The 21,620-nt window shown below is 34.8% G+C and overlaps 1 protein-coding gene across 1 annotated transcript in view; it reads right to left on the reverse strand.

Moving 5' to 3' along the window:
* Positions 1–13,660: 13,660 nt before the first annotated feature.
* The window catches only part of LOC106647468 (uncharacterized), a 75,815-nt gene continuing 67,855 nt past the window's right edge, over positions 13,661–21,620 (reverse strand). Inside the window, exons 11-16 of the mRNA XM_023392660.2 lie at positions 19,150–19,247; positions 16,889–17,061; positions 16,625–16,789; positions 16,256–16,538; positions 14,893–15,037; positions 13,661–14,762 (exon numbers count right to left, since the gene is read on the reverse strand). Of these exons, the coding sequence (XP_023248428.2) occupies positions 14,567–14,762; positions 14,893–15,037; positions 16,256–16,538; positions 16,625–16,789; positions 16,889–17,061; positions 19,150–19,247 (1,060 nt within the window). The 3' untranslated portion in view covers positions 13,661–14,566. The remainder of the gene's footprint in view (positions 14,763–14,892; positions 15,038–16,255; positions 16,539–16,624; positions 16,790–16,888; positions 17,062–19,149; positions 19,248–21,620) is intronic.

Consider the following 21,620-nt stretch of genomic DNA (forward strand, 5'->3'; position numbering starts at 1 on the left):
ACACCCACGTATGAAATACGTAATCCCACTACTGTCTTTTATCTCTCAGACAGTCAAATTTTATTTTTATGAGATTTTCAACTAAATGATTCTGTGATTCGACAAATCCAGATGATGTACCCTGAATTTCGACTTGCACATATAACAAATACTGACTCTTTGATCTTTAGTTTATCAACCCACTACGAAAAAGATACCTAGATAGAGTAAGTGCGAATATCCGAGAAATTGGGGAAGCTTTGAAACGAAGTCGTCCACGTAAAAAGCAATTTCACGCCAAGAGCGCAAAAGCACTTGGCAAGCTGGAATTTTTCAAAGCCCTGGCCATTCATCTCAAGCACCAACTCGTTTCTGTGGTGCACTAGAAAAAAAAAAATATGTATATAAACGACACAACGGCTAGATTTGCAAAGTGAAAGGGTCTAGTGCCACAGAAAAATGAGATAAATGTACACCAATTTCTCGTTACACACATCGATTTTCGATTACCCCCAGGTTGAACGGATGAAGTTTAAAAGCGAGAAAAGGGGGAAGAGCTTCACTCACAGATTTTCGTACGCGGAAAACATTAGAGCAGCCGTGACTCTGACAAATCTTACTCAGACACGCCTTTCTGCGTTGATCTCCTGCTTCTTTATTGACTGGTATACACCTCTTTCTATTCAGCACGCGATGGTGAGTGACGTTTCTATTCTTTTGTTCTCTTCAAGCTATATATTTTACATGAAGGTCGGATTTTACTTCCCTGTATAAATCTCATTTTCACTTTGACGCCTAACCTGCACTGAGTTTCTCCAAATAATTTTGACAATAACGATGATGACAATAAAAATAAAAAGTACATGATTCTTATGGCCCCAACCTCACGGGCAGCTTACAGTAGAGACAAATTATTATCTAGGTTTAAAAAAGTTCACTCTTGTATTAAAAAATTATCAAAATAAGAACCAAAGCCTTAAGTAGTATCAGTAAGTGTTAAGTCAGACATTTCTGTCACTTTGATCCCTCAACTGAAAACTGATTTTGGCCGACAAATGAAAGTCAATGTAATGAAAAAATAGCCGTTTTTAAATTAGCTGCATGTTAAGTTAGAAGCAAGAATCTGTGATTTAGGCTTATTCATTTTCTCTTTTAGTTTGATTCGTTAGAACACGATACGTAAAAATGAACGAGTTACATTCAAGAAAACTCTGTTGCAATTGAAAATTATAAAATCAACAGTAAAAATTTTGTTATAATTTATTTTGATCAGTTTTTTGAGAAAAATCGCTCGTTATTGAACATTTTGCGCGACACTACACCTTAAAAGGGCCATAAATCGTACTCACATGAATAGTAGTCATACGATATTTTTTAAATCAACTTTCACAGTTTTAGATATAATTATTTCTGAGCGAAAACTTTTTTAATTTGTCACCACACCTATCTTGCTAAAAAAATTTGGGGACGAAAATTGTTTCAGATTCAGGCCTAAACAGAGAATCTTCAAGATATGATTCAAGTTCTGATTATGCAAACGAGCTAACTTTATTTACAATGGATATAAAAAATTACAATCATTTTTCATAGCATCTCCTACTTTGTAGATTTATAGAATAATAAATACTCGAAAATTTGCAAATATCACTGAAAATTCGTAAATATAATTTGATGCATACCAAAGAAATAAAACAAAACTTAGTAATAAAAATGGTACTTGTAAAGTTGCTGTTATCAACTTTTCGACACGCTTAAGTTATTGCAGCTTCTCTCACAGGTGTTTGATACGATCAAATCAATCATTGCTCGTAATACGTAAGAAATATAATGTAAAAATGTGCCTTACTGCACCAAGGCTATATGTACCCGTTTACAATAAAGCCTAAAAATAAATACACTACGTAAGTAAGTATTTATTAAAAAAAAAAAAAAAAAAAAAAAAAAATTTAGTGTACAGTTCAGTATATTATACCTTTAAGTAGTACGAACATAGATTTGGTCAGACGAGGAATTAAAAACGTGTAACTTAATCAAGTATATTATAATCCAGATTTGTATAATACAAAAAAGTCATCTATCAAATAGATTGAATGTCTCTGAGTAATTCGCATTTAAAAAATTCTACGAGAGGTGTACAGGTGTCTGTGTAAAAAATTCCGGGTAGAACGAAAGAAAAGCTTTGAAAAAAGGAAGTAAGAAAGCTTTGCTGACAAACAAGTGCATGAGGCTGTATCAGTACATGTATCTATCTGAAGGTGGTGCTTCTCCGATACGAATTTCAAATAGAATACTAAAAATCCAACCTCCACTGAGCCGAGAAAGCACTTTGTGTAGCCTCGGGAATATCTTATGTCCTCACTTACGCTTTTCACACGACTACTCTTCCCCTTTCACTCTCTTTATATACACGCAGATAGTTTGGGCATGTGTGCAGATACAAACAGAAAAAAAGGAGATCTGAAGAGTTGGTAAAAGGATAGAGGATTCAACAGCAGGAGACAATATAAAGAAGACTGGAAAGAAAAGCAAGTTTTATTTTTCTCCGTAAGGAGCTTTTTTCCGCTGTTCATGAAAAAATTGCATGAGCCGTTTTGTTGAGACTTTTCTCCCAGTTCCCTTCCATTTTATTTGGCATATAAAGATTTGCTCTCAATTTATACTTGGCTGAAACACATGTACCTCTGTATTTTATATTTTCTTCAAAAAAAAAAACATTGTTAAATAAAACTTTTTCTCACCTCATCACTTATTGTCTGAACGAGTTTCAAAGTTATCGTAATATAAAATATCAATCGCACCTACTTCGAAACCATCGTCTTAATTATTAAATCTTATTAAACTGTTTTGCAATAACTGTACCCTTTTTTTACTGCCTTCATTGATTTAATTTTCAAAAAATTTACTGATTTAATTTTATGGTCAGACGAAATAAGTAAATAGTACGTGAAATCAAGAATTTATTATGTGTCTGTGGGGCTCTACTTAATATTCCATACATTACATATCACATCTGACTTTCCAGTTCACTTAGTATTGTATGTAATTTAGAGTAGATTAAGTGTATATGAGAAAGGTATACTATATCTATACACGCTCACTCATACAAACTGAAGATGAAAGTGAAAAGGATACTTTCTTCTTTGTTTACCTAGATAAAATATAGACATGCAAGAGTAAAGGACCAAATATAGAAGTCTCAAAAAGGCCTTATTTTGTTGCAATAGACATTGCTCACATGAACGCATAAACTGTGAAAGGTGGGTAGGCAAAGCCGAAGACATGAAACTCTAGGTGAAAACAAACAGAAATAGAGCCAAACTAATACCCAACCACTAGCTTGGTCGCTTGATCTTACGGCAACTCAGCTCTAATTGCAATCGGCAAACCCAATATCATTTTCTCAACCCTCTCATATTCCCTGTTTTCCCTCAAGTTGTGTCCACTAATTTATTGCTCTACATATTGCATGTACATGTACATCCTTACGTACACATAATTAGTTGTGGCCGATGGATACATGACTAACGAAAGGTAAATGCAAGGTGTCCAACCAACGTTGCTTATTGTAAAACTCGCACTTTATTTTATGAGCGCGGGACACAATACACATGCTAGAGTAAACGTTATTGGATCATTAGTACACGACAGAACCTACGTGGCTTTGATAATTTACGTATAGCATGTATGACGTATAATCGGATCCCAATCAAGCAAGTGAGCCCTCTGGTAAGACAAACACGTGATTGGTAGCTGTATATAGTACCAATCCCTTGACCCGATCATTCTCGTCCTCCTTAGCTTATCTTATGGTTGAGTTGCCAGACTGTATGTACATTAATGAGACTCACAAACCTGTTTTCTCGTATTTGCCTGTTTGGAGCTGTGTTGGTAATGTCAATGGAAATCTTTAAAGATCTCACTTTTGCAAAAATTATTTGCGTTAATCACCATTTTTTGTTTTATTTTTGGTTCGACAAATGACTAAAACGCAGTTGGTTCTACTGTAACGTATACTTACAAAAAGTGAAAAACCAACTCTTTTATATTTTTCACTCTTATTTTCATTTCCATATTCCACAACTTAAATAAAAAAGGTAACCATAAAAATTAATTAAAATTTTAGGCTTGGAATTTCTTGGCAGCAAGCTTTCGTCTGACTGAAAAATTGTGGGATTCTTTCTGGAAGCCTTTCTCACGTTCATCCTTTCCTCTACCTTTTCTCCTTTTCTCCTGCTCTGGTGAAGCCATAAATTTGAATTCTCTCTCTCTCTTTTCAGCTACATTCGGGAGTTCCAAAAAGCTCTCAAGTGCTTTCCTTGCTTTTTTTGTGAGATCGTTCTGTTTTGTGGTTTCTACGTTTCATCAGTTAATTTTTTAGGCTTTACTTTTTTTTTCTTTCGTTCACTAGGCTGGGAAAACCTATCGTTATTATGGATGGCCACGTACTTACCTATTTCTGCATGAGTACGAGTTTGACACTGATTTTACGCTTTGATCGATTGTATAGGTAACTAATTCGAAATATCGAATAATTCATGCGAACTTGTGTAATCAGAATTCGTATGGTTGTAATCCGTCAATGTAATATCATTAGATTAATAATTTTCATTGTGCAAAATTTAAAATGATAAGTCCGAAATCATACTGATAAACTTTTGCACATTAGTACATCAACTATTAGAAGTGCGCTACACGAGCAAACGAGACCCATCTTTTGGCGTATTTGGAAAAAAATGAATATGATTTGAAAGTACAACAATTGTTTTCTTAAATGTACGGAGTAAATATTAAATATTATCGTCTCTGAAACTGAATCTTAGAAACTTTCATAAAAGATCCAGAAAATTATTTTAGTTTAATCAGTCGAATAAAGTCCTTTCACAACTGGCCCCAATGAGTTTCACAATAATTTATTTCTTGTAACTACTTGTTACTTTGTTTCGAAAAAGCAACAATTGAAGTCTCCGTAGCGTAAAAAAGAGAGGAAGAAGCGTCTTTATTTGGCATCTTCCTCGTGGGCTGCAGGAGATGCTTGTCTTTTGTTTTGCCGATACTTTTCATCGGAAATCACCTCAGGGCTCGATATTCTCAGCTTCTGGTTTTCCAAGGCAGCAAAACAAGACCAGCCGCTAAGAGCTTCCATCGAAATTCGAAGCTTCCGTGTTTCCAATGGCAAAAAAACTTGTTGTTTTGCGAGTCTTTAAAGTTTTTCTTTCGTTGTTCAATTGGATTCCAAGTACAATTTATAAAACGAAAATTCAAAGAAGCAATTTCCCTCAGCCAAGTGGACGTACCCAGCAAAAGAACTAATCCAAGGAAACGGCATTCTTTGTTTTCCACTAGCCTTTAGCCTATTATTTTTTGTTCTTTGCTTTTTCCCCATCGTCTCATTTTCCCTTTCGTATCCATGTACCTTATCTCATAATGCTGGTACATTCAATAAGGAAAACCCGGTCCCGAGCCAAGGCAATTTTTTTATGCAACATCTGAGTTAAGCTTACTCTCAATTCTGCTCGCTCTATTTTAACTGGGGTATTCACAATATAGTTTCCTATATTTTTAATACCACAAGACCTCATTATCTCCCTCCTGAAAAACAACGTATCATAACGTGATTCTCTAAAGAGATGAAATGGGAAGAGCAATGCGTTTCAAAGAGTAATCTAAAAAATTTGAAGAAAAAAATGAACTATCGATGAAAGAGAGGAAACAATTCTTTCTAGGTCAATTTTTTTAGTCTGTACTGTCTTTAAAAGACGATTATTTAAGCTTGTCTTCTCTTTTACCCCATGAGTTGCATTCTTATTCAGCGCTTAACACCTTTTGTAAGTTCATTTCTTTACTTTCACTCTGGTTTTTTTACAAATTGAAATTTTAAATAACAATCAAAATCACAAGTTAAATGGTATATTGTATGACAATAAAATAAGTTGATGAAATACGGAATATTCAGAGGCAATGCGTGTCCCTATAGCCTTGTTTTCCTTACATAAGTACCGTCATCGCTAGGGATATACCTGGGGCCGAGGGACTATTTCCTGAAAAAATACGCTCAAGGTAAGACCAATTTTATTTTTCGAATAATATTGAATATGTATTAGAAAAAGTAGTAACAGCAACAAAGTGTAATGCCTATTGACCGGAAATCACCAGAAACCAAATCAACGTAACGAGGAACTTTGAATTAATTGGTTTTTTCCGCCTTCACTTTTTCCGCCTTCGCTCCAGTTCCTCTTCACATCCAATCGGCAAAAAACAGCAACAGTAAAACTTTTTGACCCAAATTCTTTCTCCCCTTTTACTCATCCATACGTTCGCGTGTCACTTAATTGGATTCAGTTTTTCCTGGCTTATACATATACTTTATGTTTTTATTTTTAAGATCCTTCCCAATCCTGCATGTGTCTCTAATTTTAGAGTACCTTCAAGCTGAATATTATTTATGCTAATCTTTGTACCAAACCTTATTTTTATCTTACCTTCCAAACACTTTACGTGTTGTCATATCGATGTATTAACAACAAAAAAATACAGATAAAGATCTTGCAAGCGGACGAAGGGGGAACGTAAATAAAAGAGCTGGCAGCCCTCCAAAAATATCAATGGCTTCTGTAACATCGACAAATTGTCAGAAAACGCTGGCTTTGCCTCTCTTTCTCTTTCAAACTTTTCATGTTTACACGTAGTCAGGTACAATGAATATACTGTAGCAGGACGTATCTCGCATAAAAACTTCTGACTAACTCGTACGGATATATTTTATATTGGCCTTCCAAGTTTGAGAGGAAGTTATAGTTGTATACGATATACAACAGTACTGTAGAAGTGACACGACATTAGAACTAGCGTATAATTAATTTGAGTTTCTATACTGTTTTGGAAAGTTGAAACTGAATAGCTCCCCTTCCCAAATCATTTCGTATTGCACCTATACAACCTCGGCCATTCACTCCACCGAAATATACCTACTCTCCACTGTCTCTTCCTCTCTTTGCCTATCGCTTCCAGATACCTCATTGTCTAATTCACTTTGCCAACCAATTGACTAAATTATCCAACTTTGATTTGTCGAGTTTCCATAGAGTGAGAGAAACTAGTTAGCATCAATATACACTTGAATTCGAAGCTGCGAGCAAAATTGAAAATTGATAGGTTGTACACAAGCTTACATCTCAAAATTTACAATTTAAGAAAGTGGGGCCAAAGCATATCTTACACCAGGATCATCTATGTCTTTCCTCGAAAGTTAAAGGATCCATGCAATGTTCATGTCCGCATCTACAGCAATACTCTATTTTCAGGCAACGTGCAATACAGAACCGCATAGTGCATTCAATGCCGTAACAAGACGCACATAGTCCGCAGAATCACGAATGATCCAATTAAACTTTGCTGCGCATCCATACTAGCTACTTTTTATCCAATTATATCTTTTGTCACACAACAAACAACAATCTGTCTAAATAAAAAATCAGAAAACCTGCACAATTTTTGTTTAATAATTGTGTTAAAGAAAAATTTAAGTAGTACAATTCAAATTTAGTCAGACATCGCAAGAATATATGACGCAGCTCACTAATTGTATTGGATCGATTAGATGGTGGCACAGGAAAATAAATAATCAATAAACATGTAAAGAACTAATTTTATAACAACTTATTACAACTAATACTGGAAAATACTTAAACCAATGTCAATGAGGTTTGCGAAGTCAAATAGGATAGTGCGTACATGCACTTTGGGTATATGTTTCTTGGTGTTTGTACGTGAGAAGGCAAGTAAGGAAATACCTGGAGACGTTACCATGCCTTGGGGATAAATATGCATATACACTTGAGTTAAGCCCAATTCAAATATTTCTTAGGAAGCCCGAGGCAGTTTGGTTTCCTTCAGAACTGAGAAAAAAAAAAAAATCAATTAAAACGTATTCTTGATACAATAAATTACATTAACTTATAACTAATTACCATGAATTTTTGAAAAGATAGATAAAGAGAGAGGGAGGGAGAGAGAGAGGAAGAGAGGAAATGATAAGTTTTTAAAACAATAATAACATTGAGCATAGAGGGTTATATAGTGTTTTATTCTTGTAACTGCATAAATTTTCATTGATCACATTAAAAGAGTAACCCTGATTCAATTTCCTTTCCAAGAAGTATCATAAGATAATATTTTCTGATATACATGGCACCAATAAATCAATGATAGCAGCGACTATTTATACACAAATCTAAAGAAGTACAGTGGGGTAAAATCGAATCTCGATGTGACCCAACCGTGTCAAAGATCTTCCTTCCGGCATCAAAAGAGAGATAACAAGGGGAAGAAAGAGCTTCACTTGACAACCGTACCAGTGCCATATTATCGACGTGGTGGGAAAACATTTTCACGAGAGTTCCGCTTAACATAACCCTTCACTGCGAGGAGTCACACTGGCCGGGGAAAAAGATAGAAGTGGCGTACGTGCACACACAGAGCATCTCCTGCCGCAACGTATTCGTAGCACGTGACTGTGAAGACAAAAAGATCTGAAGAACGAGAGCTGGAAAAAGAGAATGACCACTCGTACGGCGAAACCGGCGTTTTCGGTCTATTTATGAATTCCATTGGAACCATCGATGTTTTGGGAATCTGCCAGTTTTTCTTCTCTCGACTATTTTTTTTATGGTAAGAGATGGAAAAAAAAGATCCTCGTCGACCGGATGCGCATACATTTATGTCAGATGAGATTGAAGTTTAGAGTGTGAAAATTGTAACAGTGGGTGGGCTTTTCATTTTGTTTTTGTGATTGTTTTGATATTTTCCCTATAAGTTTAATGGAAACTCAATTGCATACAAATACCAAGATTAAATAGGAAGGTTTGACAAATAAACATGCTGAAATAAAGATTGTTCAAATATAAACATGTAAAGTTACTGCGTCAAAAGTTGTGAAGTTTATCTATTAAAGTAATAAATTTGAAAAATGAAGGCCAGTGTCATTTAAAGACATGAATTACAAAAGCATGTTCAAAGCCAAAGAAAATTGTTTCTTTGAAAATTTTCCGCAAAATTGTACTTATTAGAATTCAGTTAAGTACGAAAGAAAAACTTTAAAGACTCGCAAAACAACAAGACTTTTTGCCATTGGAAACACGGAAGCTTCGAATTTCGATGGAAGCTCTTAGCGGCTGGTCTTGTTTTGCTGCCTTGGAAAATCAGAAGCTGAGAATATCGAGCCCTGAGGTGATTTCCGATGAAAAGTATCGGCAAAACAAAAGACAAGCATCTCCTGCAGCCCACGAGGAAGATGCCAACCAAAGACGCTTCTTCCTCTCTTTTTTACGCTACGGAGACTTCAATTATTGCTTTTTCGAAACAAAGTAACAAGTAGTTACAAGAAATAAATTATTGTGAAACTCATTGGGGCCAGTTGTGCAAGGACTTCATTAAACTGATTAAACTGAAAGAGTTCGCTAGTAAACTTCTTCTTATCCTTTCTTGTTAAGAGCCTTTTCTAATTGTTGATTTTTAAAACGAGTATTTCTGCCAATTTTGTGTTAACTAGAGTGAAATAAGTTGTGAAAAGACTAAAATGCACTCAAATATTTTTGATGTACATCTATTAAAAGTATAATCAAACGGATATCTAACGCCCATAAGTAAGTGTTGACGGCACTTGTGAGGTGCTACTATTGTCGCTGAAGACCAAATTATCAGAAACAATGCGTAATGATCTTTATTTTACAGCTTGAATGCTCACATGCAATTTTAACAATTATAGATTCATTGATTGTTAGAATGATTTGATGCTGTAAGCATTAGTTCGTATAATGACATTAGAAAAAAAAATGAAATTTAAACGTGAAATTTATTTTTAAAACGATATTTTAGTACAACTCGTAGTATTATTCGTGAGGAAGAAAGAAAGAGAATGAGATGATGAAAGACAGTCATAAAATGGAATGGAAAAGGGGCACTCAAGTCTCCTTACATGCTAGCTCCTTAATGGAATAATTACCAATTGCCTGGGTCTCTCGTCCTTGAGTCCACATTAAGTGCATTATAAGTCTTGGCTGCTGCATCGCATCAATTTGCCTTGAAAACGAACAGAAGAGGCTCTTGGTACTTTTCACCACCTTGCATCGTTATTGGGTTCTACAACTGATTTTTCTCCTTTGCAATCTAGTGAAAGTCTTAATGTAAATTCTTAGAATTCAATGCATTTGTGATTTAACACGAATTAAAATAAACGAAGTTGGAAAGCCATATTTACCGGAACAGAGACATATTCTATATCCTCTTGTTCACAGCAGTGGAAAATTTTATACCAGCTGCTGCTTTTCGTAAATTACTACGAAAAAGAAAAAGAAGGAAAACAAACAGCAAAAAAAATTTGAGGGCAAGCTTGAAACTTTTTAAAATGCAAGATGAGGGTTGGTAAGGAGGTGCAAGCAAGGAACGACGTGTCACCCGGAATTAAGAAATGAAAAGTACAAAGACTGCCCACCCCTTAATTTTACTTTTTTTTCTTCCATCTTGCACACTAGTGCCTTCTAATATATGTTCTCCAGTGAAAAGTTTGCTCGTGATTTACTGATGGCTGTAAAACAATTGTAGTAAGTATCTTCACGTCGACGTGATGACTACCTACAGGATGTATTTTGTAACTGATGGAATTAAATCTACTTTCTCAAAACTAATCAAAAATCATAATATACGTGGAAACTTCAAAGTTCTGGTGCCACATGAAATTTTTTTTTCACTACCTCCACTCTGCAAGAGATTTGTACATCTCCTTTCTCATCTGGTAGGATTACAGTAGAGAAGCTCTAGCGCTGATTTGGAATTAATCCCCACAAGGATTAGGACAAAATTAGTCTTCTCTCGATTCAATTCGAAATCCACTCACTGAGGAGTAACTATCAAGTCTTTTTTTACCATTCTATCCCTCCCAATCTTCAAACAGAATTCCCATTTTAATTAAAATAGTACAGCCCACTGACTATGAAGAATAACACATACATGAGATCAAATTTGGGGAAATGAAAACCAAACAGATACCCGATTCATCGATGAAATCTTTGCGGGAAAGTCCTTCTATATCCTGCTTTATTGATTTTTCCTTAGCTATTACTTTCTGTAATCTAAGGCAACGTCAGCCACTGTATCCATGACTTTGTCTTTTGCGTGTACCACTGAAAATTTCAATGTATTTTTTTAGGGAATGAAGGGAAACCTGTTTTCTTTGAATTTAAGTCTGTAGCTGACCAGCAGTTCACGAGCAATGAAACTTCTTTTTTTTTACTAAACCGATTAGTTAAAAATATAGAAAATATTGCAGTAGTTATTCTCTTTGTAATGATGTTACGGGTGTAAAAAAAAAATATCATCACGAATAATAAAATTCTACAAGTATACCTATAAAAAAGCAAAATCGTAAATTTCAAGTCACCATTAAGCAGATTCCGATTTTGTGTGCTGGTAACAATCGGTTCGGCTGTGGTACTACTATTTTATTAGAATTAATACAAAATTCAATCGTCCGTAAATAATCTGTCACCATCAGTGCTACCCTTCTACATTATGCGCTCGGACTGTTTAATTAAACATTCGATCCACAGCGTAATAGTACAGAGAATTAAAGCTCCCCTTTGCTCATCACCGCGTCGGTTTTATTCAATTACGTTAACTATGCAACCATTTTCGAACACGATTCATTTTTCAGGACTTGATTTATGCATTACATTTTAACACCACAACTCAATGAATTTTTCATTTATCTATTGATAAAGTTATAACAAGCAACAAACTTTGAATTTATAAAATTTTATGTAAAACGTTAGTCATAAAGAAATTCCAATATATCTAGATCAAAATCACCATACTTACAATATAAATTAGTATTCTAAAAAACTCTGATTTTCAGTTAATATTGTTCACTCCAAGGCCTCAGAACCGACAGTTTAAGCCAAGTAAGAGCTCTACATCCACCCCTAAGCTCCCGTCTTGAATTAATTGAGATTTGGACCAGGAGATGTTAGGAAAAGTAATAACACACAAATTTTGTACACATGTATTTTATCGTTGCGCACGTAATATGTAAAATTTCGTTTGGTACATATTTATATAATAATGTATTTACAAAAAATATTAAAATATAACTATACGATGTATAATAATGAGATACGAATTAAGTTTCACATGGGCGCATAACAATTACTTCGAGCGCAAAACAGGCACGTGCCTCTAATCGAGGGCTTAGTGGTGGCCGCAGAGGAGGTGGCCCATGATCGTGAAATCCATAGTCGTAGACACGCTTCCGATGGACAACAAGCGTTTTATGACTATTTCTATTACAAGGCACAAGATAAGTTTATCGACATTAAAAATATCGATCAATCAATTTAATCACACTCGTTAGTTTCAATTATTTTATTCCAATCAACCAATAAACTGTAGAAAACTGAATTAAAATATATTTTAATCAATTGAATTACAATACCAAGAATTGACGAAACTAGTGGTAAACTATCACAATCACGTGTATCTGATACGTAGATTTTAATTAAGTCAGGCATAGTTAATGAACTGTAATATTTAACTAAAAAAACTCATTTTAAACATGTTAATTCAATTTAATTTCAAAATATTCTGTTAGGAGCTTATGAGTTCTTATAATGTTAATAAATATTTATTGTTGTTATACATCATAAAGTTATATATATGTTTATATTTAACGGAGGCTTTCTTTATTGGGTTCATTGCCAGTATCGTTTATAATTAAAATTATTTCAGTAATCCAACATTGTTTAAAACATTTTTAAAAAAGGTCATTCGATCGATCAATAAATTCGTTGGTAATAAAATTGACAGTTACCATAGTCGGACCAAGCTCGCTCGTTAAAATACTTTTGTTTCTTCAGTATTATTACTAATGTCTATAAACACTTATCATGACAATTAATTAAACACGAATTATTTCCGTGATTTCTTATAATAATCCTATACCACCTTTAATTATAATTTATTGTATAATGTACTAACTAGTCTACGGTCATTTTTACACATTTTCAAAAGTTTAATAACTTCTGACCTTCTGGAAGTGCAAAAAAACATTTTCGTTATGTACACTATCTAGGTTAATTTATTAACCTACTAGCTAAGTATGTACATGGATTAAAAAATAATTATACATGATTAAAACAAAAAATGGTGGAGAGAGTAAAACGTTCAAAGTTTACTGCTTCTATTTCGCTGAAGAATAATCGTACTTGAAATGTCAGAACCTTTTGTTTTAAAAAACACAATAACGTTTTAATTTACGTATCAGTAAAAATAAAAAAGCTTTAATGGAAAACTAGATTTGCATCATCTACTTTTATACATATTTCCAAAGTATTTAATGTTAATAAAATAAATAGTTACATAAATAAAATAAAAAAGGTTTTTTTCGTCTTTGTCGAACATTCATAAATAAGCCTTCAATCGAAAAAGAAGTTTTTGTCCAGTTTAGCAACAATAAGTGCTTGGTACGTATTGTCTATGTACAAATTTTTACTTTTATGTACATGTTCGTGGACCTGTGCCAATAACAGTGTTGTTGTACGTAAAAATTGAATAATGGTCAGTTAAATCACTTTAATTTGCTGAGTTTTTTTGTTTTTACGTTGTTTTTTTTTCAACGCATTAATAGTTTTAATAATTTAAAAAGTTTCAAAAATGATATTTGTTTTAAAAACATTAAAAAATATTTTTCATCCAAAAATAACAAAAATTCTTTAATATCAGATTTATTCTGGGTGTCAAATAATCTGAAGCAAAATTGATGACATGAGATTATGTCAATAACTTAGTAGATCAAACAAAAACTTATCTTGTAAAAAAACATTTATGGTATGTGTGTGTATGGGTAAGGTGACTGCTTTACTTCTGCTCATTTACGACTAGATCCGTGAAGGAGAAGCTTGTCAAAAAGAACATTAAGTATTCAATTAAATTTAATTTTCAAGAGAGATGTAGATCTACAGTTAGTGGACATTTAATGCTCAAAGCAACTATAGTCCTTTAAAATTGTTAGTAATGTCACAAAAATGGCAAAAAATGTAAAATTTTATGAAATAAGCGTACAGGAGTACAGTCGTCAACAATAAAAGAGGCAGTCACTTTATACTTGTTAAAGATAACATTGCGGCTTTTACCTTAAACGTTACGGCTCGTTGTTTGGAACATCCATCATTCGTCTGCACTACTTGTTACTTAAAATAAGCGTCTTAAATTCATCGTCAAAATGGCCCGCACATATTTAGTATCATAAAAAATTTTCATCATCATAAATAGTTCAGACAATCCAAACAATCAGTAGCAAACGTTTTTCGACCTCTCGTTTTATATCATCTTGCAACAACTTACAAAAATCTATATCGTGTTTGGGTGTATTTTTATATAGTACATGAACACTTACGTGTTTATTTCTGAAGATTCGTAGTTACAGGTAGATGCACCTTATCATGTAGGTGCAAGACAAACACATTTTATCATACATTATGTACAACACGGCAAAGAGGTGAGAAGGAGCTGATGACTTAGATATCGATGTTGGCTACAATCAGGTGGTTACCAAAACCTTTAGTACCAACAGCAGCAAGAATAACGTGGACCCACCAAGGCTGGGACTCACCGAGGAGCTGACCATCGCCACGTTGATGCTACTGTTAGGCGAATTTTTTTTGCGTGACTTTAATGCGCTTTGGCTTCGCCACCTCAGCACGTACTGTGGCACCGTACGGCCCAGCGCTTGCAACCTGCACGCGCAAGTAATACATTCGAACTGTATTCAAGAATTTTAAAGGAGGCGAAGGGATGCCAAAGCAAGGCAAGGACGTGGATACGTGAAATTATGGAAGAAACGACAATGGAAGGAAGAAAACTCACTTGACGATGACGGAGCGCTTCTCCTGGCCGATGGTGAAGTTCCTCGCAATGTCCCGGGAGCAGAAGGTGTGCAGCCTCGGGCCCTCGTTGTTTGCGCTGGTCTTGTTGTACTCGTGCACCGTCAGATTCCAAGCTGTACACGGTCCTGCGAACACGCAAATATATATGCACATTAATATCCTACGTCAGACGCACTGCACGTATTTCGCTTGAAGAATCTAGATAACGATCTCTTAATGTCCTTTTTCAATACAAGAAAGCTCCGTCCCAGCGCGCTTTGCACGCCGATCTGTAAACTTTCGTAAAGAATTTATGTTAGAAATTTTTTATCTTTTACTCTGTTCAACAATTAACTTTTTAGAATAAACAGTTTTTATTTTTATTTCATATTAAAACTCCAATGATTTTTACTACTACTCAAACTCATCCTTAGTAATTTACTCATTAAGAACAAAGCAGGTAAATATCTTAAACCAATTAAATCTTAATTGAACAGCCTTCCAAATATGACCCATCAAACTTTCTTTTCAAATAATTTTTTTTGAGCGTAGTTACATCATAGTATCCCGATGATAATTTTTCAAGAGCTCGCTTACTTTGCATTTATAAACAAACCAACAGTATCAAGGAGATTTTACATAGTTTACATATAAATCACTACTTCGTAAAACTTTTGCGTACAACCCCAAAAAAACGATGTAGAAGTGAGTGAGTAAACACTCTCGTTTACGAAGAAACAATTTCGTAAAACTTTGCAGCGGTTAAACGTTTGGATCATTTTTTCCACTTTTTTTCTATCTCATCTTCAAAGTATCCCATCTTACCATCGTTATTTCGTTTGTTTAATGTACTCGTTTTGTTGTTTGATATATTTTTATCATTATTTTAAAAGTATCCGTTGCCCACGAATCCACTTGGATTCAAGAACTCTTTAATACGTCATGACTTACTTTTTTTTCGGCCAAGGAAGTTATTTGCCAGTGTTGGTTTAGCTCCTTATTATATAGACCGTAAAATGAGGGGATAAGGGAGTGAGAATTTTATAATGTAACAGGCTAGCTTTTGGATCAATTTTTGTCCAATAGTACCTATTAACATCAGTACCAATATGAAATTCGTAAAAAATTCGTCAATAAATTTCACAGTGATTACCTCATTTTTTATATAAAAAAATAATATTTATCTTATTTTAGATTTTAAGTACAAGTTGAAAACTCCACTGATCTACCATTGAAAGTAGCGTTTAAAGTTTCACTTTTATGAAGTTAGCTTTAGGCATTTCACACCTATAGTTATTTAAAATTGACATGAAATCGAAACATGGTTTGAAGGAAAAAAAAGAAAAAATGAAAGACAGACTCACTCGTTTGGGAAGACTCGATCATGATGACGAGTTCTCGGTTCGCTGGCACCTCGATCAGATAAGTGCACTTTTGCTGGTAGTACCGGTTGAGGGCGAAGCTGAAGTTGGCCGAGAAGCCGGCGCGTATTTCCCCCTCGAGTTTCCCGGCGATTGCCTGATACGAGCCGCAGAACGTGTCGTCGGCAAACTCGTAGTCTGCGCTCAGATTGAGGCTCGTGTGGCTCGACCTCGACCACTCGATGTACACCGGTGTCGTGCTCCAGAACTCGACCGGCAGCCAATCCTACCCACGTAATGACAATTATCCGTTTAATATCATGTTATGGTTTTCCAAGGATATGTTGGATTTCAGAAAAAAGTGAGACTCACCCGATTGTTTCCACAGAGACATGCCAGCGTGTTGCCGTGGACTCGCGAGACGAGGAGCAGGTGGTCGATGTCGTCGAGCGAGCGGTTGCTCGCGCACCTACAGCCCTGATCGCCGCACTGCGTCGTGCACTGGCTGTCGTGCGTCTGGTTCATTGTACTGTTCAACTGCCGGTCATCAGCACAAAGGAAAATAATACAATATTTTTGAAAAATTATAATAATTTGTACATTTCACTCTTTGATAGTGCAGTGCTTTCCACGTACCGTTATGATGACCGCCTGGTTGGCTGCTGGTATAAAGTACTGCTTGCATTTGACGTTTCCCGAGCTGAACCTGTTGACCTTGGGATGTACCACCTTACCCGTCCTCGGCGACCTTAGACCGTAGTACTCGACGTCGCAGTGAGTTTTGGGTTGTTGCGTCCCAGACTCACGCTCTATAATAAATATTTTGGTCTTCTTATGTCTCCTTTATTTAACAGCGATGAATAAGGTATTTAATTTTTTGTGAATTTTTTTTAAAGTAGTGTTCGTACCCTTAACTATACTAGATGAGATTCTTCTTTGATTTCTGATAAGCCAAGTAGTAATATCTTTCCACAATCGTATTAATTACACCTGGTTATATTGTCATTTAGGTTTAGCAGTTTACCGAATAAGTAGTAGTATGCTGCTATAGTCAGCTAAACTACATTTGGTACTGCACGTGAATTGGGAAGACTAGTTACCAGTTTACGATACAAGTAGTAATATCCTGATATAGTCAGACAGATGACTTCCAATGCTGTTCTCGAATAGGAAAATTCGCAAGTAGTAAATCATTGAACTAGTAATAATACTCTGACATAGTCGTCCAAGCTACATGTAATGTTGTTTCAAGAGAAAAAGCAATTCAATGAACAAGTGGTAATGTCCGAACACCTAATACTACTGTTGAATAGGGAGTAGCAGTTTACTTAATAAGTAGTAGTACCTCAAAATAGTCAGACAAACTCAATCCAACCCTAACTTAATAAAAAAAATATATTTATTGAACAAGTAGCAATTTTCTAGCATAGTCCACTGTACCTAGTATTGCCTTTGTACAGAGGAAACCAGGTAAAAATTTACTGAACAAAAATCAATATCCTAACATGGTCAGACAAACTACATTTCATATTATTCTTCTGAGGTACGAAAAATTAATTTACTAAACTAGTAGTAATACTCTGCCATACTCAGATCAAATACAATTAATGGTGTCCATAAGTAAGAAAAATTAATAAATAGTTTCCTAGTAGTACTACCCTTGCAGAGTCAGACAAACTGTAATTGATACTTAGATGAATAAAAGAAATCCAAACTGGAGTATAAGATAAAAGCGTGAGACAATAAAAAATAATCTAGAATGTACAAATGTTGAAAAGCCCTTTTGCCAAAATCTCGCTCCAGGAAAAATTATTTTTACGGACACCAGCGAAACCTCGAGAATCGAGAACGGCCTACTTAATACCAACATGTAGAGCAAATATCTCGCTCGCAAGTATTATTCGCTTTAAAATTATTAGTACGAATAAAAATTCTGACGTACCTAAATTTTCGTTCTCCATTTCAGGTTTACATAACTTATTAGCCTTTGTTAACAGAGTAATATATATTCTGCATATAATGACCTACCCTTTTCTATCTCTCCCTCATGTTCCATGAATTTTTCAGTTCTCAAAATTTTTTTCCGCAGTTTGCACGTTTTCTCCTGAATTTCTGTAGTTTATCTAATGACTCATAGGGTCGTTTTACCTGCTGAGTCATTCTCATCTGTGTTTCCACATTTTAACTACACGCTCTTTCAATTGTGCTTGTACGACGGAAAAATTAAAAATTAAAAATTTTTACGATCGAATTTCTTCAAATTTACAAGTTTGACGGTAGATCCACAGAAAATTTTTCCAAAAGTTAGTGCAACGAGAGATTAAATTAAAACCAAAGCAATTGAAAACATCGTCCTCAAGTAGGTACCCTTCTGTTTGTGTAACGCGTAGGTAATAAGATTAGGTACGGGGGTCGATTACCCAAGTGACTCGTCAATGCTCACACGCTCAAAGTGTCCACCGAGTGGTTGGCTCGTACATACAAGACGATACGGGGTAAACGGAGTATAAGAGGTACGAGGCATCTACAACATCAAAGGCCACACGCACTTTGGGCTCGTCACTCTACGGCTTTGACATCGAAACTGTAAGTGATGCCTCGTGCGTGTCTCCGTGTAATTACTTGACGTGTCGTGTATATAATGTATGTAGCATTCAAGATATGCATATGTACGGTTAGCTAGTCAGGACAAACCTATTTGACGGAGAGCTACTAAGTGAAAAATTACCGAGAAAGCTAAGAATCACCGTAAATAGACACCGTAGAGCACCGTATATATCTACAATTCGATCATCATCTCTGTTGTATCAAGAAATAATCAGAAAGCTCGTCTCAAAATTATGTACTTTTTTGTGTAATTGCAATCAAAAAAAAAAATGTAATTAAAGATATTTTACCGTTGTGAAAATAGTACGAAACATCCAAGTAGTCTTCGTCACTGGCTCGCGTCAGTATGATTGTCATGTTTCTACTGCTCGACGAGAACCTCCTAGGTCTGAAACATATAAAAAAATAGAACATAATGTTATTATTGATTAGCACAATCAATTTTTACATCTGTTTACAAAATAATCAGCCAATACTAAACTTTCGAGTTCACTTTAATACATAAGCCAAAATTTTTTAAAAATTGTAAGTTAAAAGAAACAAAATTTGCAAACAATATTTCTGGTGTGACGTATCTTCGAGAAACAAAATTTCGCAAGTTGTCGTATCTATCAATTTGGTCTGGTATATTTCGTTTGATCATTTATAAAAATACATCACAAAGAATATTGTCGCTTAAAACATCAAATTTTTTTCAACTATCGTTATTTGATTATGATTCAAAAATTTTCGTTGTTTGCTTGCATCTTCTGGGAAAGCAGTCTAAAGTACTTGCAATAAACTTTTATTCAAACTGCATTGAAATTAAAAATATTGGCTTAGAGACAAGTAATTTAGACTATATTAGGTGCATTTTATTGATTAGTTCTTAAGCATATATTCCAACTTTGTTTCAAGTCAAGAAGATCACTATTAAAAGGAAAATCACGCGATGTAAATTTTGGTCACGTGATACTGTTTTCAGACACACAAGTGTCTCGGTCTCTTTTGGAGTCACAGATAGACTGCATTTATTGGCCATTTTTCGAAATTGGAATCCTTTTTAACAGTATAGTTGCACTTGAAAATGAAATAACGAGTATTCAGAAGTACGTAACTACTATCGTCAACACCATGGCTAACAATAATTGTGTAGCTAATTTGTAGATTTTTTATTAAATCAAGAGCTCCACTCTCTCGATTTCTGAATATATATATGCATACCTTCATCTATATCGGTGCATACTTTTACTTCTGCGATCGAATTCATAACGAAAACTATTTCCATTATCCGCCATCCTCGAGTCGTTCATCAAAGTCTAATCGAAATGCAATGCAGGTATTTCCATCTGACCGAGGATCTACTATGCTGTTGGATCTAATTATTACCAGTCGTCATTACTTCATACCATCAAAGTTTTCCAATCATCTTACAATTTTTTTATTTCTCTGTTCTCCAAGGCTAATGAAACTTGCTCATACGAGTTAAAAAATTGATACAATCATTTAATGGCAACAACAAGTAAAATTTTAGTTTTTAAAATAAAACATCTTTTTTTGCTTTTGATTAATTTTCAAAATTTGTTAATCATTTTTCTGGTTGGTAATCAAAACTAGCAAATGACAGATTATTTATCATTCTACCTGTGACTAACTTAGTATCGATCAAGTATAGTGTAACAGTTAAATTACTGTAACTGTCATGTACACACAAGTAGCTACATCTCACACAAAGTTACTAATCCAGACATTCGATATCCATACAATATCTATCGATCGACCCAAGGATTTCACAATAGTCTTAGATAGTCGACCTCTTTGTACTTCCCTTACGTGAATCGTATAATCATGTATGGACGCCTCGTATCTACGAAATCAGCGCATCTCTCGAATACTTCTTATTCATCTATACACAGGTATACTTATTATTTAGGACTGCTGATGAGTGGGTATAGCCAACGGGTACAGATAGACCGTTATATCGGACTCATCGTTTGCAGTTAGCAACCCAGTGAGTGGTTTGATGCCTTTTTGGCTCTGTTTCTGTTTGTTTTCACCTAGAGTTTCATGTCTTCAGCTTTGCTGAGCCATCGTCCACAGTTAACGTATTCGTGTGAGCAATGTCTACTACAACACAGATGAACCCTTCCGAGACTCCTGGACTTAATGTCCACATTTAGTGCCCGTGTGTTTGTGGGTGGGCAAACAGTGTAAGTTTCTAGTGTCCACATTCAACATATATTCGTAGGTGTGTACGCAACACATCTCTGAAAACCCCTACGTCTCTGGTCTACTATATACTGCATCGGTAAAGATGAACTGTGGAAGTAAGTGTATAATGTGTGTAAATAGAGGGTGGTCAGTTAAACTTTACTGATGTACCATAGGTTGTGCTACAGAGCACTTTGCGTATCTGGTTTTATTTGACTTTAATTTTCACCTACTTTTTAAATTTTTCCTAAGTCCTTTTTCATGCTTTACCGAGTTCGGCTGACTATAACTTGTACGTACTACTTAAATTTTGAGACAAACCTTTTTTATCCACATGAGATCAGTGAATAGTCAAAGTGGAGTTGATAGAGATTGTGAGAGTTCTATTGGTGTCATGTCAATTAAATTGGTTTTTATTTCAAAATGGATTTAACAATCGTGAAGGATTATCTTTTAGCATAGAGCACCAGACTTACCAAATAGAACTTCGCAAAATAAATTTTTATGTACATGATTTATAATAAAATAAGATATAATTTTACTGATTGGTACCAATTACGTCGATCCACTT

Source organism: Copidosoma floridanum, unplaced genomic scaffold, assembly GCF_036245765.1.
Source record: "Copidosoma floridanum isolate Cflo_tuat_1 unplaced genomic scaffold, Cflo_Japanese_pri ptg000007l, whole genome shotgun sequence".
NCBI classification, from domain to species: domain Eukaryota; kingdom Metazoa; phylum Arthropoda; class Insecta; order Hymenoptera; family Encyrtidae; genus Copidosoma; species Copidosoma floridanum.